The 27,473-nt window shown below is 42.5% G+C and overlaps 1 protein-coding gene across 14 annotated transcripts in view; it reads left to right on the forward strand.

The window, feature by feature from the left end:
* ACOT7 (acyl-CoA thioesterase 7) overlaps positions 1-27,473 on the forward strand; it is a 151,921-nt gene that overhangs the window by 67,007 nt on the left and 57,441 nt on the right. For 11 of the 14 annotated variants that reach the window (XM_074307784.1, XM_074307798.1, XM_074307792.1 and 8 more), the window contains exons 5-6: positions 3,348-3,462; positions 9,131-9,217. In XM_074307784.1, coding sequence (XP_074163885.1) covers positions 3,348-3,462; positions 9,131-9,217 — 202 coding nt within the window. Of the gene's footprint in view, positions 1-3,347; positions 3,463-7,605; positions 7,621-9,130; positions 9,218-27,473 lie in introns of all 14 variants that reach the window. The other 3 variants (XM_074307783.1, XM_074307785.1, XM_074307786.1) reach the window with 1 other exon arrangement.

Below are 27,473 nucleotides of genomic sequence, written 5' to 3' on the forward strand. Positions count from 1 at the left end.
GCTCCAGATGGAAAAGAAGATTTAGATCTGGAAGCTTATTCTTATGTTACTATTTATTGAACTCCCCCACACCTGCCAAGGCTTGGATAGAACCTACAGGTGCATTTGAAACATGCCATTTTAAAATAGGCAAGTACCTGAATTGGCCAATATTCTGAGGAGGCAACAAGAGGGATTGTTCCTTTGGCTTTAGATGTGATCGATCCTCAGGACTGCATCCTAAATTAGAGCCAAGTGTGTCTCTTATTTGTTGAAAAATGTGAATTTGTGAAGGCTACTGAGCCCTTTTCAGGGCTGTCCATTCACCTTTGGGGTCCATACTGAGCCAGTTCTCACCTGTGGCTCCAAGGAGCTGGACCATGTACAGAGGCTACAACCCAGGAAGCCAGTCTCAACTGGGCTAAATGATGTTGAGAGTAACGAGACCTCAAATCTGTCAGTCACTCCACGTGTTGAAAACTTGCCCTCGTGGAATGGGCAGAAGAAAAAGTTTGTTCCAGCAGCCGTGGAAGGGGGCAAGCTCTGAGGAGCAGTTAGAGCTGCTCCAAGTCACCAAGGTCACCTGCTGCATCCCGGCCACCGCCGGTTGTCTTGATGGTTGTCCTGCTGCTGGGTTTGGATGCCTCTGGCAGAAAGGGGCAACTAACTCTGCTTTGCTTAAAATCCAATTCATGCAGCGGTCAAGACAGCACCCTGTGATGTTAGTTGTCCTCTTGGAAAATGGAGGACAAAAACCAAACATTGATTCAATACCCACTGTGTACCAGGCACTGTGCTAAGTAGCGGGGATACAAAAAAAGGCTAAAAAAAAAGATAATCACTTTTCTTATGGAGCTTCACAATCACATGGAGAACACAAAAACAACTTGTGTAGAATAAGTTGGAAATAATCAGAGAGGGAAGCACTAGGCTTAAGGGGGTTTGGCAGTGCTTCCTGTAGGAGGTGGGATTTTAGCTCGGCCTTGAAGGAAGGCAGCAAGGTCCAGGAGGCAGTGATGAAGAGGGAGAACATTCCACTATGGAGGCGAGTCAGAGAATAATGAACTCTTAGAATATGGAAGGTGGGATGTAAGGTATAGGAAGAGTGGAAAGAGAGGACTTTGAATGTCAGACAGGATTTTATATTTGATCATTTAGAATTACTTTTTTTAATATTCTGAGGGGGAATTTGAGGTTATGGCAGTTGCCATTTAAGATGAACTCGCTGAATTATTTTATCTCAAATCTACTTAGTTTGCCCCTAATCATAGTTAATGTGGCTTGGCAACTCAATAGTTAAAATATTTATTCTTTTGATTTGCCCTATAATTTTCTCTCTCTCTCTCTCTCTCTCTCTCTCTCTCTCTCTCTCTCTCTTTCTTTTCTTTCTTTTTTTTTTTTTTTCCTGAGGCTGGGGTTAAGTGACTTGCCCAGGGTCACACAGCAAGGAAGTGTTAAGTGTCTGAGGCCAGATTTGAACTCTGGTCCTCCTGAATTCAAGGCTGGTCCTCTATCCACTGAGCCACCTAGCTGCCCTCTGCCCTATAATTTTCAAAACACATTAAAGAACTTTATGCCCTGGGCCCTTCTTTGCATTGAGGTATAAAAAATTAGTCTAAGAAATCTTTCCATAAGCAGCATGGTCTACCAGAGAGAAGATTGGACTCATTTGAGTCAGGAAGACTTTACTTTAAATTCTGCTTTTGGGTCTTAACTGCATTTGTGACTCTTTTCTGAGCCTAAGGTTCCTTATTTATAAAATGGAGATAAAAGAACCTTCCTCAAAGGGTTGTTGGGGAGCATCTGTTTATTGTGTTTTGCGAACCTTCAAGTGCTATCTGAATATCAGCTGTTATTCTTGTGTTACTGTAGAAAGCAGAAACAAGATTTCTTTTCTCATCCCTTCCCTAAAGCACCCTGGCTTTTTTCTTTTCCTAAACAAACATTTCCAGAGAAGCTTTCCGTTTAGTCATCAGTTTTCCTAGATGGACACAGCACAATTTCTCTTCTCACAGCAGAACCCTTTTGACTGTGGAACATTTTTCAAACCATTTGATTTATGGAGGAAAAGTTTTAGTTGTTCATTGTAACTTAAAACACTCACTTTTGTGACTGTTCTCCTTTCGAGCCCCTCAGCTTCTGTCTCATTCTTCTTTAGTGTTCTCAAACCCAAGATAATGGATAATTAACCACAAATTGGTGCTCAGTCACTGTAAAAACAACTCCCCTCCCCAAAAACAAAAGGCCTTAGGAGAACTCACTATCAGTGGGAAAATTGAGGTTGCAGGCTTTTGAGTCAGACTCTAAAAAGCCCCCTGGAATGAGTCTCCCTTGATAGAAGACTATTGGGGAAGGTTGGGGCTGTAGAACTCAGCCAAGCATCCCAGTCTTCAGAGTAATCCTGGTTTATGGAGGGGTTATGAGGTACAGCTGCAACACAGGCAGAATTGTGTGGGAAAGGAAGTGTAAGGTTCAGAGAGACAACAGTTGGCTGAAGGAGGGAAATCTTGAGCTTTGAGGGGGGAGTGTGGAAATGAAGGCTAGCAAATTGTTTTTCGGCCTGGGATCCTACAGTAGAAATGGGATCTCCCACCAATGTAACATTTTATTTTGATGACAGAATGGACGGTCTGCTTAGAACGATAATGGGGCTTCTTCCTTCTCTCCCTGCCTTTATTCCAACCTTTTTTTGGTAATGATTCTTGATGTAACTGCTGCCATTTTTCTATAATGCTGATGGTTTCTTCCACTTTTGTAAGAGTTTGCCTTTGTCTCATAAACTGGGAAGAGCAACATTCATTTAAGTGCAGCAGTTTCATCTGTGACAAAATTAAGACATTTAGAAGGGGGAAAATGGAAGTCCCAAAGAGAAAAAGATTTGGAGTTAGAACAGTGAGACTGACATGTAGTCGGATGCCTGTGACTTGGGAATGATGGGGAGCTTCTCGGAGGAGGTAGAATTTGAAATGCCACAGAGAGAGGAGGGACATGGCTTTCCAGCATGGCCAACGAAGGTTCAGCGGCAGACGTGCTGGAGAATGCATTGTAAACGGGATTATATATTTGCTGAACTTCAGCATTAGTAGCTGAACTACTGTACTCTCAAGACCCAATTTTAATGTGAAAATGTTATTCTCCGTGGATTTTAACTTCTTGGTTCAGAACTCCTGGGTGACTCATTAGGAATCATCTTAACTGCCGCCCCCCCTCCCCCACCTTCCTCCCCATGTGGAAAGTTCCCCTGGTGAGTCTGACCAGCAGCTCTGAGCAGCTGAGGGGTTTTGTGGCCTTTTCCAGGCCTAGGCCCCCAAAAGAGGCACCTTGAAGCCAGGCAGAATGTGACTTTTGTGTCTTGTGGTCTTCCTCAGTACACTCGAAAAGAACAAGAGGAGGAGGGCAGGAAGAGATATGAAGCTCAAAAGCTGGAACGTATGGAAACCAAGTGGAAGAACGGGGATGTGATGCAGCCTTCTATTAACCCAGGTAACAGCCAGCAGCTTGTTGCAGTAATTACTTTAGTGCTGCTAATCTGGTTATTTATAGAAATAGTAATTTATTAAGTTAATTGTCTTGGGTATTTATGTTGCCTCACTGCCTTCACAGAAAAGGGCCAAGCTGCCTGCTCCAGGGCTAAGAAGGAGCCCCTTGGGTGTGATGCCATCTGCACCCTCTTACACCTCTAAAGGTGTTGAATGAAGACCTGGAACCTGTCTTCCACTCCCTCCCCCAGCAGCTCAATAAAAGAGTGTGAACTTACGCTCTCACAGCAAGGATTCAATGAGGGATTGCCAGGGCCAGGCCTTGGAGGAGTTGAGTTGTCAGCAGCTATCCAGTGCTTACCAGGGGTACAGCATTGAATTATGGGGCATTGTGCTGAGAGTTTACAAAACCTTAGAAAACAGTTTATAAGGATCTGATCATAAGAAAATTATTGCACATTCCCTGTTTCTTAATTCAGAGAGTTTGGGTCCTTTTCCTTTTATTGCCCCTCCTTCCCAGTTTTTCTTTGCTCGTTATCTTTATCGGCCAGCCCCAAATTTACAAACAAATGAACCAGCAGCAGGACTTTTGTGTTTCCTCTATAAATCCCTTCTGTTTTGTACATAGTAACTGCTTCTGTTCCATAAATGGTTCTTCTTCACCTGTTACACATATTTCTTTTCACTGTTTCATTCTTTGTGTACAGGTGTGGCCTTGGAAAGCAAATCTAGTGTACCCAAATCCAGGTGTATAGAGTAGATTGATTAGGGATGGTTATTCACGTTACAGAAGGCCTCGTCATTTTGGGAAAGGATGTGTATTTCAAGTTTCTTTTACATCTTTGGCTTTTGAGGAATCGTCTATTAAAAAAACAACACCACAAAACCAAGATTAGCTAAGTAGAATTGGAACTCGTCTGCTTCCTTGCCCAAATTTTTACTTGTGTGGATTTCTCTGTGTTGGGTAAGACAGGTGTTCTCCAGATTTCCTGGTCCGAAACTAATATGGTTGGCCCACAAACTATGGCTGACTCAGTCCTGTTCCCACTTAGCAAGTTTAGAAAACAACCTTTGGCCCATAGTAATTGAAAGTGCCTGTTGATGCCAGTGAGCTGGTGGGTATTTTTCCCCATTAGATCTACGAAGATCATTCATTAGAGGAAGAGTGATGTAGTCATTAAGGAGGCTCACACACTTGGGCTCAGCTCACCTCTTGTTCCTGCTTATTATCACAGATCTCTCAAGTGGCAATTCTCTTAAGTTCAGAGGAGTCACAATTTACACTGAATTGCCACTTCTCACGGGGAGTTCTCTGTACCAGTCATGTCACAGATCTGGTCCTTGGCATTTCTGAGTAGATATTGATTCTTATCAGGAACAAAAGTATAAATCTTGTCATATGATGAACAATGCTATAGAGCCACACGTTGAAGCATTTACTTGGTTATGACAGTGTTAATTATTCTGGGGAGCCAAATTTGTTCATGATATCAATCTGTTTTCGTTCATATTTTTATTACATTTTCCCATACTCTAGAATTTTTCCAGTGAGATCTGATTGTAAATAGGGTGCTCTAGATTTTCTTTTAAATTAACAAGCACTTATTTTCTGTCCCTCCCTCCTCCCCCCATTAAGAAAACATTCCTGTAACCCATATGCCTAGTCAAGAAAAAACAAATTCCCACTTCAGCCATGTCCAGAAATATGTGCAGGAGATTCTCCTCTGTTGTACTCTGCTTTGTCACTTAGAGATGGCATTTTATTTTTTGAGATACTTAGATGGATTTTCTGAAAATTTTTTTACCTTTCCGTGATCTATTGGAATCCATCTTTCAAATATTTTTCTTAAGGAAATCCCTTTTTTTTTTTTTTTTTTTTTTTTTTTTTCCTATTTCTCTTGCTACCACTTATCAGGGTTTCTTGATTTTTTTTTTTCCCCCAAGAAGGATGAGGTTGGAGAGGACCCAACAAGCTGGGTAATAATCACCTGTAATTGGGTCTCCAGAGACATAGCCTTAAGGGCCACCATCTGACTAGCATAAGTCAGAAACCTTTGTTTCTTGGCATAGTTGAATGTCTTAATTGATGCAGAATTATGGGTCGGCCTCGATGAGAGGAAATTAGAGAGTAAAGAGAAAGTATGTGCTGAATGTCTTGAAAGACACTAGTGAAGCTTTAAGGTGAATTAGACAATCTTAATAGAAATGAATGTTTTTTGGGGGTGGTAAAGATATAAAAAGCATTAATTGCCTTTCGTGCAGCATATTTGATTGAACATGTCAGGGCACCAAAAGGATTAAAATCACCAGAAGGGTGATAATCTTTACCCTCAAAGATCTCTTTATGCTTGAAGATTGAAATTTTATCTCTGTGTATACTTCCTCCATTGATACAGATTGCCATCTGTTTATAATTTAGCATCAAACTTTTAAGAACCACTAGAGAGTCTAAAAATCATTCTTCAGCCTGTGACTTTGGTAACAAGCCTCTCCCAACTTAGCATGGTCCCTGGACCTCTGATCAGTCCATATCCACGTCTGTCCTCCAAGTGTCAGAAAGTCCTGTAAGTCCCTTCAAATTTTGAGGACAGAGGACAGTGTCAGATATTTGTAGCAAAGTTACCTTTCTTAGCAGCATGTCACAAGGGATAAACTAGTCTTTGAGGCCTCTTTACAGACAGCCTGAAAGGTCTGTAACAATTGACAGGATTTCTTCTCCATTCCATCTCAATCACAAGGGAAAAAAGTTACCTTGAGAATTTGGAGAAATCTCAGGCTTTTCGGCTACAAATGAGAGCTCTATTAAAGCTTTGAGATGATTTGATTAAGTGGTAGTTTTGAGCATTTTGGGTTCCCATAAAGTCAAATACTCTGTGGGCAAATAGGATGAAAAATGAATTCGTTTTTATTACAGAGGCTTTTTAAATTAAAATGTGTGTGATAAAGTGCTGGCGTGATGATTGTTTCATCCACTGTTCTGATTTGCCCCTGCCGCTTTTGTGGTGCTCATGGGAAGTCATTACCAGCTAGTGTGTGTTAGAGATTAGGTTTCTGGGGGCTTTTAGTCTGTCCCCATGCCCCACTAACCCATTAGTGCCCATCTTCTTGGTTAACTAGCTTGGAGGAGAAGGCCTGGATTAATCTGCCCGCCTCATTGCCAGGGCTTATCCTGGGAGGTGGGAGTTCTTTCTGAAACCTTCCTAATTGAATTCTAGCACTTAACTTTAGTGGAGGCGTCATTAGTGTAACTGCCTTTCATGTGCTGGAGAACAGTTCTGAGTTAGCCTTTGCATTTTGAACCTCTTCTATTGACTCTTTTCCTTGCTCTCCTCATTACCCAGCTTAATTCTCCTTCTCCTAGATGGGGTTCGTGTGCTCTGTGCTGCTTTAGGAGCAGTGACTCCAAAGCTCAGGCACACTCAGGACAAGATCTGGTCCTTTAGCCAGACTGGAATAGAATGAGGACAGAGGACCCGGGTTCAGATTTGACCCCTGACTCATTAGCTATGTGATAATTGACTTTAGGCAAGTTGGGAACCTGTTTTAGCTATAATTTAATTCTCTTGGTTTCCTCTAGAAGTAGAAAACTGAATCAAGTTTCTCTACTTAGCCTTTCTCAGTTTTCACGTGGTTAATGGAGCCAAGGAATGGTAACTATAAAAAGGGATCAGCTCTGCTCCCCTGGGAAAGCCCATTGTCAGACACTGTTTTTTTTTCATTTTAAAATTTGGGAGTCTCTAAATAGAACAGTTGATAAATTATAGAAAGAAACTGAAATAAAAAGCCATAATTTGGCTTAAACCTTAATTAATCCTTTTCAAAAGAGCAATGGTGACCCATCTGATTGGTATGGGAAGAGCATTTCAGGTTACCTCCATTTAAGTTAAATGAAACAAGGCTTTACAGTTTAGAAATCTCAGCTGAGTCCATTTTCAAATTAAATAGTTCATAATATTTTGTGTGGGTGTCAAGATGTTGCTCTCTTGGTTGATCAAACACTTGTTCCAATGAGCTGGAGCAGTAGATCTGGAGAACGTGGCACTGCAAAGTGAGCGTTCTTCCAGGGTTGTTTGAACAGAGAACAGAGCAGATGGTAGCGTTTGTTGGTCTCAATGCCTTTTCTGTTTTCTACCCGCCTGCTTCGCAGATAGGCAGACTAAAGGTAAGCGGCCTCTTGGAGAGGTCTCGATGTCGTGATGTGATGGTGTTTGTCTGTCTGTCTGTGTAAGAGAGATCCCATCAGTCATTGCTCATGTCTACTTGGTGTTCCCAGGCTAACTCTCTAAAGGCTCAGGGACAGGTGATAGCATGACCCTCGGGTGTACAGACCGCTGTTAAAAGCAGAGTCATCAGGCCTGAGGTTAGATGGGAGGAGCAATGCATTAAACCACTCTCCGTCGATCAGTGATGAGACCACTCACGAAGTGCAGCCTGGACCAGACCCGCCAGGCTCTTAAGGTGTAGCATTACCCAGAGACCTCCTCTCTGCAAAGGCTTAAGCACACACATAGGCAGTATTTTTAACTTCCCTTAAATTTTAATCCTGAGAATCCTTTAAAGCTTTGAAGTTTGAAAATAAATGTGAATAAACATGAGGACTTTTTCCTCCCATTGTCCACATGGTGCATTAAATCTGCTTAATGAGTTTGGCAAGACCCTTTCACAGCGTCAGAATTACTGGGAGGGCCATATAACATGAAGCCTTGCTGGTTACACCAGATTGCTCGTTTGTCTCCATCGTCTTCTGGATAAATTGAAACCTGGGCTCCTTGCAGGATCCATTTCAAGCAGTCCTGCTTTCTTGCATCTAAACACCTAAGCACTGTCAGTCAAGTTCCAGGATGCATTTTTTAAAAAATTGCATGGTTGATAGTTGTCACAGCCAGTTAGCTCATTGCCTCTGCAGTTAGTAGTGGTGAACTCCACTGTACTGATTAACTCCCCAATCTAAGAACTCCCACAATAAGGATTCCTGAGGACTAGATTAGTTTTATCTGAGTACTTTCTGTCCCTTGCATCTCATTAACCCCATTTAGGGCTTTAAGGCATTTGCTCTGCTCCGGGAGAGTTAAATATTCTGGAATCAACTGTTCGGAGCAAAAATGACCTGATAGAAGAAGATATTCTGGGGTTACTATGGACCCCACATCAGTCCAATCAGGAAAACGGGATCAAGGAGAAGTCCCACATCTCTTAACCAGTGTGTGCTGCTAAGGCGGTCACGGCACTAGGGCTTGGATGGTCTCAGTATTGCCAAAAAGCCCAACATTAGTCTTATTACCAACTCTCTGGTATCTCATTTCTCCCTTGGTATCACTGCAGTCCTCCTAGGGGGTTGGAGGGGCCCACTTACTGGCTGTCATCATTGCCCTCCTTGTGTGGTACAACGAGCAGGGACGTCTCTGCCTCCCCTCATTTTCTATATTTCACTGCCAGGAGTTTTCACCCATTCATCAAAAACCCCAGAGCCTGTTTTGAAACAAGAAATTTCTGGAGTAACTGCAGAATACCTGCCTTTTTCAATGACACTTTTTTTAAGGTTCAAGCTCAGCATACAGGGGGGGGGGGGGGGGGGGGGGAGGTTTCTAGTCATTTGGTTTAAGGAACTCAGCAAAAAGAGCTTGGAGCAGATAAACTGTGAACTAATCTTGGATCTTATGTTTTCATTTCAGAACCATACACTGTCAGCTACAGCCAGTCCACCTTGATCCACCTGGTGGGACCATCTGATTGTACTCTACACGGTTTTGTGCATGGAGGTATGGAAATGGCGGCGGCTGCTGTTTTCCCATTCTATTGTTTTTTGGTCATATCCCTCAGGAAACTGTACTGCAGTGTGACCCAATTTAGGCTCTTGTGTGTTTAATGAAGTATAAATTTAAACTTTTAAGAGGTTGCATAATAAATGACTGAAATGCCTTTGGTTTCTGTCCGTAAAAATTGGAAATTAAAGGCAGATGGACAAATACAGCATCACAATGTACCTTTAAATGCCCTTTATTGATTTGGCTGCACATAGTTTCTTGTTTTCTTTTGATCGGGGCAAGGTATCAATCGCCGATTTTGTGAGAGAGACATTTAAGCTGAAAAGTGGGACAGCTCATTGAAATAGATGAAACTCCCCAAACTTGCTTGCTGGGACTGAGCAAGCAAGTGTAGACGGTGAAAATTAACCCCTCAGAGAGGTTCGAGGATTGGTCCTGCTGATCACTAGCTGTGTGGTGTTGTGTGATGAGGTTTTGGCGTCTCATTTCTCCCTTGGTATCACTGCAGTCCTCCTAGGGGGTTGGAGGGCCCACTCACCGGCTGCCACCATTGCCCTCCTTGTGTGGTGCAGTGAGCAGGGATGTCCGTGTTTGGGCCTCTACGTGATGAGAGCGAGTGGAACCGCCTGACGCTGAATTGCCAAGACGATGGACTCTTGAGCCTTTTGGAATGCAGATCCCTGATGAGCCATGCGCCTTCATTGTGGCTGTGTTTCTGAAATTTAAATGGAAACTTCCATGCTAGAGTAAGTCTCTTATTGCACCTATTTGGAAGTTTCCACCTCAACGTAGCCTTTCTTTCATTGCTTCCTTTGATCCAAAGGCCATTCTGGCCTCCAGGCTGCCTAGTGTTGGAGAGGCTGCTGGGGTATTCAGGGACTAAAAGGATTAAAAGGCCCTTTCAGGTTTCAACCAGGTATAGAACTCTTTCAGAATTTTCCATAGAAATCTAAGAGCATGATCTGTGATGCATTCACTGAGTCTCCATGTCTACAAGCACATTTTGCCCATGTTTGTTTAGGAAGTATTTGTATAGCAGCTTCATATAATACATCATTTGCCGCTATTTTCCTGGAGGTTTTGTGCCTGCAATTTTTGAAAACGTGTCCAATAATTTTTACCAAACCCAATCATCTGCTCTTGGTATCCAGGCTCTCACCAGGAGCTGGTGGATGAAATGAACACCATATTGAAAATAATTGAAAGCTGTAATTTTCTCGTATTTTCCTATAAAGAGCTGTCAACAAATACAGGATCTGAAATAATTTGTATCAAGACTTTTACAGAGCTATAATTCACTAGCTTCCATTTGCAGGAAAAAAAAAATCAAGTGAAATGGTTCTTAATTTAGTCTTTATTCATAAATTCTGTGCTGTTTACCTTTGCTTCAAAAACTCCTGCCCACAGTCTGTGAATTTGACAGATTGCTTGTCCCCTATCTCGAGAGACTTGTTTATGTCGAACCTGGAGGGTGGCTGACAAGGGCTGGCAGAGATGTGGTGCCAGGGCTGAGTCTGTGCGGTTGGAAATCATAGAGTCTCATGAGCAAAACAAAGAGAGGTTTAGGAGCCTTTTCTTGGATCTGAATCCAGTCTAGCCTAGTTCGGGCTGAGAGATACAAAAGACAATTCACATGGGAATCCCAGGATAAGTTTCAGAAAATTGTTCCAAGGAACTTTTGGGAGGATGGAGGGAGAACTCAGTCCCCACTAGTGCCCCATACTCCCCAGACTCCTGGCTCTCAGTTTTTAGTGCCTGCCCCTGTGTGGCCACATGATTCTGGTCCACAAGCTGTCTGAGGTTCTTGGCAGAGAAGGCTGCTTTTCCTCCTCTCTTGCATCATTCTGGGTTGAGTCTGAGAGTTGGCTATTGGGGAACATCTCTAAATGATCGTGTCCATGCAGCGGCCATGTTGTTTCATTATTAACTCACTTGGACTGGCTTTCCTTCCTTTGGTTCTTAGCTTCAGTGGTCCACCAGGGTGGGCTCTGGACACCAGTGACAGATTGCAGCCTCTGGGAGAGTATCCTTGGGGCTTCAGTGGCTCACTGGGGAGATGGGGATAACGGACAAAGCTACTGTTATCATGGGCTTTGAGATCCCAGGATCCCCTTCCACGCCTGGAAACCACAGGAAGGGGCCCTGATGCCTTTTATCTCAGTTTTTATATTTGCCTTAAAAGAGGCCAAGTCTTTCCTGAGCATCAGTTTTTTTCTGTGTATGATGGGGGGGACTTCAGTCCAAGACTGAAGAAGTGACTAGTTGTGGAGGCTGGCCTGCCTTCCCTGAAGTGTTTCCCTTCCTCCTGCTTGCTGGTAAGAAGCTTTACGACTCCCCGTCTCTGCTGAGACTAATTTTCATTTGGCAACAAAGAGCTGCTCTCCCCATTTTAGTAAGCACGTGGCCCTTGGTGTGCTGGGTTCCTGCTGGTACCCCAACATCAGGGGAGAGCAGCTCTGGAAAGGCAATCTGAGTCACTCGCTCTGCTCTGTTGGTGGTAAGAGCACCAGCCAAAACATTGGAAATTGGAAACACTTGCTGGCTCACTGAGTCCTGGAGAGAATGCCGAGGACATGGGCTCGGGCCCTCCCTTTGGGGGAGCTGGGGGCCCCTCTTGTTGCTGCATCAGGGCTTCACTAATCTGGGGATGGGGAGGAGGAGTCTGACGTAGACTCTCCATCTTGGAGCCGACAGATCCTGCTCTAATGACAGTGGAAACATCTGGTATCGGAAAAACTTTCAGTGGGAGCCAGAAATACTAGCACCCCAGGAGAAATGGCTTCCTCCCTGTGCCAGTATCTCTGTTATCCTCCGGGGAGGAGAGAGCTTAAGTAAGCAAACTTTGTGCTGCCAGGGGTCAGTGGGTGGGGTTGAGAATTTGGTTGCTATAGTTCCCCTTTATTATCGAGCTGTTATCTGCTTTTCATTCTGAAAAAACAGTATTACAAAAAAAAAAAACCCACACCCCCAAATCTTGAGATATTAATTTAAATGCCTATAGAAGGTTTGATGTAGAAAAAGGGGAGCAGTCTGGGTCTCCAGGCCTGTAACCAGTTTGGGATTGTATTGTCTGCCCAGCACTCTCCTCTGGTCAGATGCTTATTTTGAAGTCTCTGGGGGGGGGGATGGAGGTGGGGATCTATGCTTTTTTCCTCTTTCATTTAAGCAACTGAGTGAAGTTTCTCTGGACTTCCGTTTACACTTAGTGGGCAGGGAAGCCTGTGCTGTACACCCCTGGAAGGAAATGTTTAGAATTTTCTGATTCTTTTGACATACCCACAAAGCCAGAAGATTGAAATGGCGGTGGGGGTCCATGGTGGAGGATAGGAAGAGAAGAAGTATGGGGCACTAAAGGGGCACAAGTTTCCCTCCATCCTCCTCCTAGTTCCTTGGAGAAGTTTTCTGAAACCATTATCCTGGGATTCCCGAGTGGATTCCCATGTGGATCTGCCTTTTCTACCTCCCACCCTGAGATGGGCTCAATTGGATTCAGGTCCCCAAACTTCCTCATTGGAACCTATGGACTTTATGATTTCCTATCACACAGGCTCTGCCCTGGCACCATATCTGTGCGGGTTTTGTCTGCCACCCTCCAAGTTAGGCATAAACAAGGCTTCGAGGATCAGGGGCCTTCAACAGGAATGGGAATAAGGGATACTTTAATTTGCTTTTATTGCTCGGTTGTCAGCCTCTTAGAATTGATTTTCCTGAAAAGTAATTCTGTTTCACCCCAAAATTCAGCAAGATAACGTTTCAGAGATATATCTCCTTCCTACTCAGGAATGATGATTGGGAAAAGAAATTTGAGTTCCCCAGACCCACTTTGGAGATGTTTCTTGTTTATCTTAAATGGATCCTGGAGGATCCCCTGGCAAGTGGGATGTATATGGTATAATGCAGGAGTTCTCAAACAATGGCCTGGGGGCCAGATGCAGTCGCTGAGGACATTTATGCACCCGCCGGGTTATGGCAAATGGGCTGAGGGGCGGAGACAAAGTGTTTTTGTTTTTACTATAGTCCGGCCCTCCAATGGTCTGAGGGACAGGGGACTGGCCCCCTATTTAAAAAGTTTGAGGACCACTGGTATAATGTATTCTGGGAGATGCATATGATGGTGCATTCTGGGAAAGGCTTTTGGCAGGCATTTGGATGGGGGGGGGGGGTTGGACTGGCTACTGAAGGATTGGCTATGCCCTAAAGTGTTGGCAGATTTCACAATTTGAATTATAAGAAATCTGGTAAGTTGCTTAAACAGATGTATTCACAGTAACAAGCTGTGTAAAGCATCTGTAGGGAATTGTGGGATTGAGTCTGTTTACCAGGGTGGTCTTTGCTTGGGGTTCTTGGGGAGCCTTTCCATTAGCCTCCTGGAAGGAATCTTCTTGGGTGGTTCCAGGCCATAGCCTCTAGATATGTGTGTCTGTGTGGGAGACGGATAGACAGACACACACACTCTGAAAGAAAGAAATGAGAGAGATTATCTACAACTGGAGAACTGCAGGAGCTCTGGTGAGTCTTCCTAATGACATGATGAAAGTGATTGTTGACTGTCCCTGGAGGCAAGTTTTCTGTATTTCAGAAAATGAGTTGCCAGGATTCCGTTGTTTTCTACCTTTTCAATCTTCTGTCTACAAACATGTCTATCAGAGAAGACCTTCCTTCCCTCCCACCTTTCCCGTCAAGCTTTCTGCCTTAAAAGGGTTGGTTGTGTTCTAGGTCTAGAGTTACTTTGATAATTCAACAGAATCCATAGGTTTTATGGGTTAATTTTCTTCTGGAAAGGAATAATATAGGTTAGTGATAGTAGTGAAGCTTCTTGTAATATAAGTTAGGTTTAATGGGCCATTGTTTATCCCTGTTGACATTAGGTTAGAAATGGGACCAAAGGCTATACATATTTATATGTATCTAAATATATATGTATATTTATATGTCCTTAGGAAAATTTGGCTACGAACTGAATAACAAAGATGGTACCTGTGAGCTTCTGTAGCAACTTGCCCCCACTGATCTGTGATGAACACAGTAGCCTAGTCACTTGGTACTGCAGTTGCATTGGAAACACCGATGCTTCCAGCAGGAAGGGCCTAAGAAGTAGAAAAGGCCGTATACTCTATATTTTATGCACCTTGTACTGTGAAATGTAGACTGGAAGGGAAGAAATAACTGTATGACTCTAGAATGCCAGCTGTAGTGTTGAATTCTTTTGTTTCTATTGTGCTTTTAGCTGGTTATGGAAAAGCTTTTTTTTTTTTTTTTTTTTTTTTTTTAAATCTCCAAAAGAGAAAAAAACTAAATTTAAGAATAGTAATCCGGGAGCAGTTGAGACCAGGATCCCTAAGAATCCCACAGAATCTCTTCAAACCCTCATGTAAAATTGTATTTACTGTAGGCCTTGCAAATGTTAAGCAAAAAAGGCTTTAAACTAAAAAGGTTCAAGAAGGGACAAGCCTGGATTTACCATCTAGGCTTGGTAATAACACAGGAGTAACAGTGAACAGTAAATAGCTGTTGATAGAAGCGGGAGTTCCTAGAAGGAACCACCTAGAAAAAACCCATGGCTTCATGGGTACTACACAACTACACAAAACTACATAACTACCCAAAAATATCCAGAGTATAGCCAACAAGAAAGTGGAATCAGAGGGTGTGATGGAAAGGAGGCAAATTTGATCATAGAGCTGTTCCTTGAGACTGACCAAGGTAAAGTCTGGGAGTGGGCAATGGCTCTGGAGAGGTCTACCCTAAGCAAAAGAAACTGGCCAGGGAAAAGGAGAATGGAAGCACTGCCTCAGTGCTGAAGGGGTTAGAGAGAAACTTGATGAAACATTTGGTTGCAGGTCAGTTGCAGAGAAAACCAAATCAAATCATTTTGACAGTGGAGTACGCTACAATCTATCTGAACAGAAAAAGGAAATATCTGTTCTGTATTATGGGAAAAGATCACAATTCTGGCAGAAAACATATTATAGGCAGCTGCTGGAACTCCCAGCCAAAAGCAGAGTAACTCAGAACTTGCCGTAGTAATCATTTCATTCTTTAAAAAGTAGAAGGTACCGACAAAAGGAAATTTATTCTGGGTCTAATGCTTATTAAGAGTGGGGAACTCTTGGGAGTGAGTGATCACTCCTTGTGTTAATGATAGAGAAATCAAAGCATAGGTTGTATAATACACCCTAGATTTTTAAGAAAGCCAATTTAAAGTATTTAGAGGTAAGATTGATTGTGAACTATGGACTACAATACTACTGGAATAGAAGATGCTCTAGTCTAGAGGGATCATTGTCATTCTTGAAGACATTCTAAAGAACAGAAGGAAGCAGTTATAATGAGGAGGAAAAGTGGGAATTATGTGAAGAGACATCTTTGGATGCACCAGAAACTTAAATGGCTTAGATTTGGAAGCAAGAGCAGATAACAGTCCTACAAAAAGAGAGCCAGAATGACCATACTGAGAATAAATAAGTTGAGGATGACAAGATAAGTAAAGCACAAGCAAAGAGGTTTTGTTAGCTTTGGTGGGGAGAAAAAAGGATCAGAGAAGGGACCTTCATGTAGGATGGATGAAATAACTGATGTCAAAGATCTCAATTCTGATTTTGCTTCCATTTTCTCTGCAATTGGAAAATATAGAAAATCATTGAGAGAAATTTGTACTCAAGATGATTGAGAACATCGAGAATTGTCTGACCCAGATGGAATGAGATCCTTGGATATCCACTCTGGCCTCAGATAGGGGAAAGATGGAAAATGAAATGCCACAAGACTGATAAAGAACAAATGCTGTCCCTGTATTTAAAAGGAGGAGGAGGAAGTGGAGAAAGAGAGCAGAGTATTTACCTAGCCCAGTGTTTTTGACTTCAGTCCTTGGGGAAATCCTGCAATGGCTCATTGAAAAGATGCCTGGCAAGCATCTCGAAAGGAGGCACTTGGTTACAAAGAGCCGGAAAGAATGGGAGGTGAGAAGATTCAGCTAGGTTCAGCGCCTGCCTTTGATAGAATTACTCAGCTAATAGATGAGCAGAAGTGAAGCTTTTGCTCTGGCATCTTACATGGAGAGAAGATGGAAAAATGCGGACTGGACCACATACAGTTAGATGGATTCAAACCCGATTGAGTGTCTGGATTCAAAGAGATTCGATATCAGTGTGGCAGGAGGTCTCCAGCGAATACCCCAGGAGTCTGTGCTTTTACCGTTCTTATTGACTTGGGTGATAGTATAGATCAGTGGTCCTCAAACTTTTTAAATAGGGGGCCAGCTCTTTGTCTCTCAGACTGTGGGAGGCCGGACTATAGTAAAAACAAAAACTCACAGTCTGTCTCGCCCCTCAGCCCATTTGCCGTAACCTGGCGGGCACATAAATGTCCTCAGCGACCGCATCTGGCCCACGGGCCGTAGTTTGAGAACCCCTGGTATAGATTACATGTTTACCAAATCTGCAGAAGATTCAATGCCCAGAGAGCCTGGTAGTAAGGCCTATAAACTATGGCTGAAGCTAGTTATGGTCATTAAATCTGCAGATGCCATAGCCTTGAGAAATAATAGCCAACACAGTGAATTATAGCCAGTAGCCAAAAAAGACCTCAATAGACTAGAACATTGGGTTGAATGCAATAAAATGAAAGTAGGAATAAATCTTAAGTTTGCGTACCAATAAGCCGTGGTTAGGTGGCAATTTTGGAAGAGCTCTGTGGGTTTTAGTGATCTGTGGCGTCCCATTGAGCCAGCAATGGGATGTGTGTATCCAAAAACTGTGATGTGGATTTGAGATGTATTGAGATCTAGCAGCCAGGAGTGGTCTTCCTGCTGGCCTCTGACCTTGTCAGAAGCTGTCTCTTTAGAAGTAGTATTTGGTCCAGTGGCTATCGCAGTTTGAGGAGGACATAAGCTGGAGAACAGCCAGAATTGGGCAGCCAGTCGGTGTCATGGGGAATAGGGTGAACAGCTGGGAATGTTTAGCAGAAGACTCAGGAGAATTGCTGCCTTCAAGTGTAGGAAGGGCTGTCATGTGGAAGAAAAATGAGATCTGGTGGTTGTGTCCCCAGGGGGCAGAAGCAGGAGCAGGGAGGGAAGTCAAGAGGTCACCACCCTGAGCCAAGGCTGGGGGGCATGCTGTAATGAAGACACAGTGGACTCAGTGGGCTTTGGGCTTTGCAGCTCAAATTCTGAGCTGCTTGTGACGAGTAATTTCTTTGGATCTGTTTATAGGGTTCCTTCCAGCTTTTGGATTTGGCTTCAGTTTTCCCCTAGAGAATTTTTCCTGCGTGTCCCTGTGGAGGAAGATTGGTTAACGTTGCTTGGTTGATGATTTCTTATGATTATCAAAGTCCCGGGTACCAGGAATGCAGTCTTGACATCCAACTCACCTTGTGATTGTCCACATATGTATGATTTAGTGTTTATTCGCTCCCCAAGGAAGATCTCCCTGGCCTAACTACTGTGGCTGTTTCTCGTCGTCCTCCATAGCTGAGAGGCCAGTGTATCTCCACTGCTGGGCGACAGTCTCTTCCCTCCTTGAATTTTTGGTCATTTGTCAGTTTAGAAAGCCTTCCAGTGGAGATGCTTAGCCAGTGAATAGGCCTTGAAAACTGACTTCTGGGCCAGGATCTCTTCTGGATCATTTATTAAAGCTTCCCTTCCTGTTGGCCAAATTTGTCTTTGACATGGAAGGTTGGGCACCTTCTTCTAATATTCTCATTTACCACGATGAAGGAAGGAATGAATAGTACATGCATAACGATCCCTATCCCATCCTCCACCCTGTCATAAAAATAGCTCTTAACCATCAAGAGTTTGGCATCCTTGGAAAATTTATTGTTTCCAGGTAGAGGCAGTGATCCGAGAACGGCATTTTTTTTACAACTTGAAAAATGCTTTTCTTAAATATGGAACACAAAATTAGCTAAGGCTTATTTCAGACCACAGGAGACTTTGGGCAAGTCTGAAACAAGTGAAGCATTTTAGCTTTAGTATATGAAATTGCCTTTACAGTGGACTCCCTGTGGAATACAGAGAGCTTAGATTTGTTCCCTGTGGCCCAAGGGTGCATGACTAGAAGGACTGATGGATGGGAAATAGCATCCTGCTTAAAGGAGGCTTACTGTGAGGAAGCAGGCCCAAAGGAGAAGGATCTGTCTGGAGAGGCAGGGGGTGTCCCCCTCACTGGAGGCCTTCAAACAGAGGCTGGACTCATAAAAACAGGTTAGAGCTGTTTTGGAGGCAGTTATTACTTAGGGATATTCAGAAGATTCCTTTACAAAGTCTGGAATTCTATGATTTGGGCCAGGTAAAAAGCTTCCAAAAGCTAATTTACTCTGTGTCATGTGTCATATTTAGAAATATATGTATGTAATTAATGCATTTTGTATGTATATTAGGGTCATTTCCCATGTCCCCTTCACGTTGAATTTTGCCTTGTCTCTGAGGAAAAATAAGAGAAATAAATACATCTTATTTTATTGGGCAACATCTAGGGCTAGCGGTCCCTTACATCTCTGTTGCCACAAAGGATGATATGGTTCATTTATTCTTTTCTAGAATCTTTTCCCATTATTCAGAATTGAGACATCCTTCTTTCTGCACCTTCGTAATCATATTGGTCTCTGGGTTCTACTTATTTCTCTGTACATCAGTTCATACACATCTTTTCACATGTTTCTGAATTTCTTATATCTCATTTTCATCAGCACAAGAATATTCCTACAATTGAGTGACGACTAAAACTTACTGTTATACATGAAAAATCTCTCCTGATTCCTTCCTCTGAGCTCTAGTGCCCTGTCTCATCAACTGCTTCATTTTTATTATCTTCACATCCTATGTCCTGATGGAGTACTCTTTCAAACAGGGAGTATTCCTTTCCCATTTCCCCCCCTCGCCCTCATAGTGCATCCTCAGTGCCTGTAGGAGGTTTGCCATGATTAACCCCCCTCCAATACTGCCCACCTCTGCAAATTAGTCTTTTTCAGACCCATTATCTCTACTACACTAGTGCCTTAGTTATTCTGGTTAATATTTATCCGTGCTTGGTTCAGATTCAGAAGAACAGACGCAGGTAAATTTATAACAGAGGGAAGAGGAGGCCAGTGCTGTTTTGGGAGTCTGTTGCTAAATCTGATTTTAAAATAATCCCTTGTTTGTTAACACAAAGGGTGGCTTGTTTAAAATAAGATGAAGTGTCTCTGATTTTCTTAATATAGTAATCTAAGACCCTCATTCTGTCAGTTAAGATTAAATATAGAAATGGAATAACTAAAACGTCTACTCATCGGGCAGTCGTCTTTGGCTCCATAAATGGTGGTTCCTTAACTGCCACTTTGGGGTAGTCGAGAAACATGACCTAGTCAACCAGTCACTGCCTTTGGAAAAAAAATAAACATTCGACACCTATTTTTAGACCAGTCAACATGCTGTCAACACTTTTTAAAGATCTGTTAAGGCAGTTAAATGTTACATTCAAAAATATCTTTGGTACCAGATGTTTATCTACATGCTAGCAGCCAAGCAAGACTATGCTTTCTTTCCCATATTTCCTCAAACGACTGAAATATCCAGGGATGGTGAATCCTACAATTTTGTTGTCATCAGTTCTGTTTCAAATCTCAGATTATACGTACAGGACCTGGAAGACTGCAATTTGCAAAATTTATTTTCTCATAGTTGGGATGCCAATTGTTGGCTCTAAATGATTTAAAACTTCCAAGATGTTCCTAGAAAAGAGGCCCTTTTAAGAAGCATTTTCAAAACATTTTAAGATGAAAGTCATGGAATGTTCCCTTTAAACAGTTGGTAACATATATTTAAAGAGGTGTTCACAGACTATGTTAAGTAATAGAAGTAACTATAGATTTGGAATAAAGTATCTTGTGTTCAACTTATGCTTCAACATGTACTGGATTTGTGACTGAAGATAAATCACTTATACTAATAATCTGGAAACTTGCCAGTGATGATGCTTTATGTACCTCCTTAATGTAAGTGAAGGCGTAAGCTCCTGTCTTACTATGGCTAGCTGTTCTGCTTTAGACTACTTACAGATATTGAGGAAAGCAAACAAAAAGGAAGATTTATTACTAAGACCCACAAAATTTAGAATAGGGTAGAATCAGTTCTGAGACGAACGAAAAGCCCGAGACAGTTTCTGGGTAAATAATAATCAATTTATTAATTAGGCTAGCTGATAATAAATTAAGGATCAATGATCTTTCTCTGTAACCAAACCATGGAGATCATTGAATGTTTAAATACCTGATTGGTGAACAGTTAATAAGGAGGGGGGCTAAAAGTCTTCAGTTCCTTCTGAGAATGTGACTTGATCAAAAGTCAATGACTTCCAGCCTCCTGGACAAAAGAATTCATCTCTAACCAAGCAATTTGGGTTGATTTTCTCCATTAAAAGCTGAGTTACCCCAGAGTGCAGTGGAGGGAGCATTGACATGGGCTTATTCCTAAGGCAAGATTTCATCTCTATTAGATTCTCTTAAACAGAAATAAAGTGGTCTAGTTGAGTTGGGGTCCTGCCTAAGATTGAAAAGCATAGGCAGGCTTTGACCAATCTTTTCTATCATCAATGCCTTTCAGAGACTGAATGTCTGACCTATGGAGTTAGTCTGTGAATGAGGAAATAGAAAGAACTTTAATCCTAATTTAATAATAGGCTATTGATAGAGAAAAATAATTTCAGTGCCTTTAAAAACTGAGCTTTGGACAGTTGAGAAAAATGCGTGTCCTTATCATTGGAGAGAAAGGGATAATTTTATAGGTAGGGGAAAGCCTGATGTGTTAGCACAATATTTCATACATTCTCAGATGTGGCTGGGGTTGGTTAGTGTTTTATAATTTTTTCCTCTCTTAATCTTGGAGGTATGGATGGATGGCAGTAAGGAGGTGGAGATATAAAAAACAAAACAAAACAAAAAAAAATGTGATTTAAAAACAAGGCAGCAGTAAAAATAAGTAAATTTTGAGAAAAAATTAACCTGAGCAAATTTCAGTTTCTTATAAGCACTTCTTACAGAGTTGGGTAATATTTTAGATAGCTATGGGAAAGAAAGAAGTTATAAGAATCATCTCTGGGCTTTCACAATAGTTTCAATTGCAAAGAGATTTACTTATTTGTCCATTTGTCTGTGTATTCATCCACTCATCCACCTATCTACTGAACTTGAATCAGAATAAATTCTTTGCACTTGAAAATGTATGAATTCCATATGATCCATCTGACTTCCTCTTCATTGACCCAAACCAAACAGATACAAATTTTGGATAACAAATTCAAGTAGGGAATTGCCTGGATTTGATGGGATTGCTGCCATATCGGCATTGTGAAGGAGAGATTGTAATAATGTCTTACAGTATTTCTCAATATTAGTCCTTTTCCTTTTTAAATTAATTTTTATCCTGAGATCCATGATTTTAAAAAAAATCATTATTGTATTTCAGCATTACTGGTTTCCTTTGTAATTCTGTCCATTTTATTTGTGTTTAAAAACATCATTCTGGGACATTGAGGTAGATAAGACACTGGCCCTGGAGTCAGGAAGACCTGAGATTTGACACTTTAAAACTAGCTGTGTAACTCTGGGCAAGCCACTTAACTCATTCCTCCTCCCCCCCAAGAAAAGAAAGATCATTCTGAGCATAGACTTCATTGCTAGGAGAGGCCATGACACACAAGTCAAACTGCAGTTAGATCTGAAGGCTCCCTTTGGGGGTATGGCCACCTCAGCTCATGCTTTGTCTTCCTGGCTTATTTGGGGTAATTCCCTTGGTTTTTTCCAGCCATTTTAGCTTCTTTTTCCTCACAATTTCTTTCCCCTCCTACAGAAGCAGATTCTTAATGTTGAAACATTCTCCCTCCTTCCCTCAGCCTTAGAGAGACTTTTACTTTACAAAATGTCCTAGGTGATGTGCGTTAGGTTGTTAGGTGTCTTTTTCCATCTCTTTCTATTTCTTTGAATAGAGCCTTGGGGTGAAGTTGTTTTTTGACTGACTATTGTGTTTAAGCACATTGTAGATTTGACTAGATTCACCCTTCCTTGCTGTGTTATGTCACTGGAATAGCTTTTTTTTATGTCTAATTCAGACACCTCTGATCCATGCTAACAAAAGAAGCAGAAAGGAAGTCTAGGTTTGGCTATTATTTAATTTAAAATCTTTCTGAGTAATTCATTTAAAAAAAATTCAAATGCATAAACAAGAATTATCTGTGAAACTGTAAACTTATTTAGTTGAAAATGTTTTAATAAGAAAGCAAATTTTTGAAAGTACAAAATGTTTTATGTTTATGACTCTTGTTGTTGTTAGATTGTAAGCTCCTTGAGGGGAAGGACTCTTTTATAGGCTTTTTTTGTGTCCCTAGTACTTGGCACAGTACCTAAAACATAGTAGGTGCTTAAATGTTTATTAATTCATCATTGTGATTATTTTTCCCCTTAGATAACTGTAATTGGTTTGACCTCATTGTACTTTCTTTGAACATAGAATCCTCCTCATATTTCTTGAAAATATTCTTTATAGTAGTCATTTCTCATGGTGCAGTTATACTCCATCAGGCATTTTTAAAGTGTCTGCAACCTGCTGGGCACTGTGCTGGACACCAGAAATACAAAGACAAAAATAAAACTGGTCCATTTTGGAAGAACTTGGGATTCTATTGCAGGAAACCAAATATACATCTAAGAACATCCAAAATGTCCACATGTACCTGCAGTTTTCTCAATTCAGAAGAGATTTCTAGTGATGCAGATGGAGTGCTAATTGGTGTCCTCCCAGAAGTCTGGTCCACCAAGGCTTCCCTCAGACTTGCCTGTCTTCTGACATGTTCAGGACATCACCTCTCCTGTCCCTCACATGGGGACCAGCCCATCTCTGTTCCCTGATCTCCTATCTGCCTAAGTAACTATTGTTCTCCTTCTAGAAAGGAAGCCCCTTGAGGACAGGCCTTTCTTGGTATCCTCAGAGCTTAACATGGTGTGCAAGTAAGAATAGATTGGGAATTCCTCCCCCCCAGGAAAAGAAAGATCATTCTGAGCATAGACTTCACTGCTAGAAGGGGCCATGACACACAAGTCAAACTGCAGTTAGATCTGAAGGCTCCATTTGGGGGTCTGGCCACCTCAGCTCATGCTTTGTCTTCCTGGCTTATTTGGGGTAATTCCTTTGGTTTTTGTTAAGTGTGCAGCCTGTTCACAGCCACCAATTGCCCTATTTGGGATTCATTTTTAATTCTTCAAAGACTATTGTGTTCTAAGCTGTGCTGATGCAGAGCAGCCCAATGCTAGTGTTAGAATAGGTCTTTGCTCGTGTGGCTCCTTTGAGATCTTCAGAAGAGCTTGCATTTCCTTAAGATAATTCAGCCTGCTCTTCTGCTGTTGTATGGAGAAGTATAGATCCAACTCACATTGAATCTAAGGGAGATTTAGCAGAGGCACCCCAAGAAAAGCTTTACCTGGCCAGGTGGCATCTCATCAGAGTCCTGAAGGAAACGAGGGGTTCTGGGAGCTGGAGTGGGGAAGACAGTATGTTCCAGGTATGGGCAATGGCCTGAACTAATACGTAACCAAAAGAAGAACAGGAAGAAAGCCCCAATGGTCCCACTTAAAAGAAGCATGGAAGGAAACTTGAAAGGAAAAGCAGAGGGGCCAGGTTGTGAAGGCTTAGCTTTCAATGCAAAACAGAGGAGTGTGTATCTGTGTCCAAAGGTGCCACTGGAGTTTGTTGTGTAGGGGAGTGACATGATTGGACTTAACACTGAGGAGAATCTAGTAGTTAGAGAATGGATTGGAAACTCACTTGGCAAATAGCCCAGGTAAGAGGTAATGAAACTGGAAGGAAGAGTCAGATGTGGGAGATTTTGTGGATATAATCCTGAATGAGGTCAGTGAGAAGGATTACTCTAGGTGACTGAAAGACAGGCGAGTTTGGGAGAAATGAGTTCTAAGATGTGAGAAGTTGAAGATACCTATGGGATCCAGCTGGAAGTGTCCAATAACACAGCTGGTGATGTGGACCAGAAATTTAGGAGAGAGATTGATGGGCAGAATGTAGATTTGACATTTGTCTGCATAGAGATGACCCGTCTTTGGGAATATGAGAGGAGGAGAAAGGTGGTCTTGAACAGAACCTTGGGCTACATCATCCACAGAGACGAATATAAACGATCTGTTTATCACAATTTGTTCAGCAACTTCCCAATCACCAGAACCCATGAATGGTCACTTTTCTTACTATTAGAAAGAATGCTTCTAAGAATATTACTGGATTTCGACAAAGAAATGCCTAGTAATCTTAAGTTAATGGATTTAAAAAAAAAAACAAAAAACTTTTCACAGAAGGAAATCCTGTAACATATATTCTCTAACGGTGACAAGGACCAAGACCTTAGAAAAAGAAAACTGCTCATTGTCTCAAGACTGCCCTTCTAGATAGATCTCTACCCTTCTAGGGCTGGCTCTTTGCCTCAAGAGAATTAGAGGGTTAAATCTGTTTGTGGTTCTTTCTAGCTCTTGGCTCCTTCCGTCCTTGGTAACTTTTATGACGGCTCTGTGGAACCATTTGTACAAAATGACAGTGGTATTTGGGATTGGGTTGGAAGCTTCTCCCTAAAAGTTTATATCAGAGTGTCTTCCACTCAGCCCTTTTCTATTCTTGTGCCATATTCTTTGATCACTTTGTAAATTCAGAGAAATATCAGGGCCTTCTCTCAGGGGAGAATTAGTTCACTTCTTTGTGGAGTTCCTACCACCTGCCTGTGTGTTAAATTTAATATAGGTTTTACTAGAATATTCTTGTGGATTATTAAGGAGCATTTTGTACCACAGCTGTCATTTGCAGAGGAACTTTTTATAACCCCTTTTTAAAAAATTAATTTTCCTTTCCCTAAAACCCCGTGGCATATCATCCCTGTCTAGCTCATTTATATAAATGAGGAAACAAAGATACTGAGTGGTGAAATAGAATGTGCATTTTCCTAAAGTAGACCTTAAGTGCTTTAAAATCATTTGGGCTGGTTCCTGCTCTCCTTCCACCCCTTCATATACACCTGGGCTCTTTTCCCTTTCTCAGCCAAACTCTTTCAAAAAGCTGACCACACTTCTACTTCCACTTCTTTTCCTCTTTCTTCTTAACCCTTTGCAGTCTGGCTAAAACTCCCTTCTCCAAACTTCTTTTCTGAATTTCTGAGTGTCTTTTCTTGGGCCTTTTCGACTTGGCCGCTTCACTTGATGCTGTTGAGCCTCCTCTCTCTTGTCGGATACTTCTGGGTGGTAGTGGTGTGTGTGACCTTAGTCTCTTGCTCTCACCACCTGCCGAATGCTCCTCCTCAGCTCCACACCCACATCATCCACCCTTCACTGGGGGAATCTCAGGGTCCTGTAGGAGGTCCTTTCTCCCCTCCCTCTGTAGCCTTGCTCGTCGTCTCCGCTGGTTGGTAGGGATGGAAGTATTCCTTCTGCAGGTGACTCCCAGACTGACCTCCCCAGCATTACCAGTTGCCAATTAGTTTAGGCATCCCAGGTATCTCAGACTCAACATGTACAGCATATCTGACACTCTGTTTTGAAGACCTGCACCTCTGTCTCTCAAGGGCAGTGTCATCCTTTCAATGAGCTGGGTTCATAGCCTTGGTCTTACCCTCACCCCATCCATCTACTCGCCAGCTCTCCCCTCATAAGGCCTGATGCCCTCTGCCCTCTCCCAGCTCCCTTGTTAGTTCAGCCCCTCCATGCCTCTTGCCTCACTTATGGCAACAGCCTCCCTCTGGGTCTTAATGCTTCACCTCTCCCTCTCCAAGCCATCCTATACACTGCTGTAAAAGTCATTTTCCTTAAGTGGAGAGCTGTCTCTGAGTTTCCTACTTGGTCAATCCTGTGGCTTCCTCATGCCTCCAGGACAAAATCTAAATACCTCTATTTAGCTTTGAAAGCTCTTCGCATCCTGGACCTGTCCTCTCTTCCCAGCCTCCCTGGACACCCTTCTTCCTCCTACACTAACAGATCCAGACAAACTAACCATCCTCTCTTCCTTGTCTTTAACCCTCCATCCCATGTCTTCCCTTTGGCCATCCCTCACCCCTAGAATCTGCCCCCTCTTCACCTCTGACCCACAAAATCCTCCCTCCAAAACCACTCAGGTGCCGTTTTCTGCAAGAAGCTTTTTCTAACCCATCCCTCCTCCTCCTTGCCTCCCCACCAAATTGAGAAACTACCTTGTATTTAGCAATTTGGTATCTATTTGTAATATTCACTTAAATTTATGCTGTTCATGTTTTTGTAAGTCCTCCTTCCCTCATTCCAGTGTAAGCTCATGTCAAGACAATCGGCATTTATTAAGTTAGCCCTCCTGTATGTTGGGTGCTATGCTCAGCATCCCCCCATGACTGTGGCTGGTCCCGATCCTGGGAGATGCCCCACAAAGGGAGGCGGCTGTGTGTGGATAGGCCCTGCGGCTGCTGGGCCGTCACGGTGTGGAAGTGACTGCGCTCTGCAAGGCCGGGTCAGTCTAAGACAAGGCTCGTGTGGTGAGCCAAGCTGAGAGGCTCCCTGGATGGTCCTGGGACTTTGGTGCAGCCCAAGGTGCCTCCCCTGCCCTGTGGATGCCATCTGAAGGCCAAATCATGGCTGCCCTTGGTCATCATCAAGGCCATGAGCTCTTTTTCTTCCCACTGCCTCTGCCTCTGTGATTTGACAGGCTTTGTCCCAAATGCCTTATAATTCCACATGTTTGCATCTCTTCCTCTTGAGGTTTTGGGAAATAACTGACATCCTTGTAGAAGAATAGAGAGTTCCCCAAACTCACCACTGCCAATGTAGGGTTAGAAGATTGAAGGTGGGAAGGAACTTTAGGGATTATACATCCAGCTCTCAAGCTATGGAGAGGAGAAAATGGGCCAGGAAGGCTTGAAACCAGGGCAATGAAGTGCTTTGCCCCACAGAACCAGCATCGCACCAGCTCCTATCACGCTGGATTTTCTCCACTACATCAGGAGATCTGGTTGAGTTTTGTATAAACACTAGAAACTGGGAGAGTGATATAAAGGAAGTAAAGTGTTTTTTAGTTTCTGAGAGAGATCCAGGGCGTCTCACAGCGGGGCACAATGGCTAGAACGCTGGGCTTACAGCCCATAATCATTGCGTTCAAATCCAGCCTCAGGTACCTAATAACTGTGTGACCCTGGACAGATGGCTTAGCCTCTGTTTGCCTCAGTTTCCCTATCTGTAAAATAGGGATGATAATGGCATCTCCCTCCCA

Source organism: Sminthopsis crassicaudata, chromosome 3 (assembly GCF_048593235.1).
Source record: "Sminthopsis crassicaudata isolate SCR6 chromosome 3, ASM4859323v1, whole genome shotgun sequence".
Taxonomy (NCBI): Eukaryota; Metazoa; Chordata; class Mammalia; order Dasyuromorphia; family Dasyuridae; genus Sminthopsis; species Sminthopsis crassicaudata.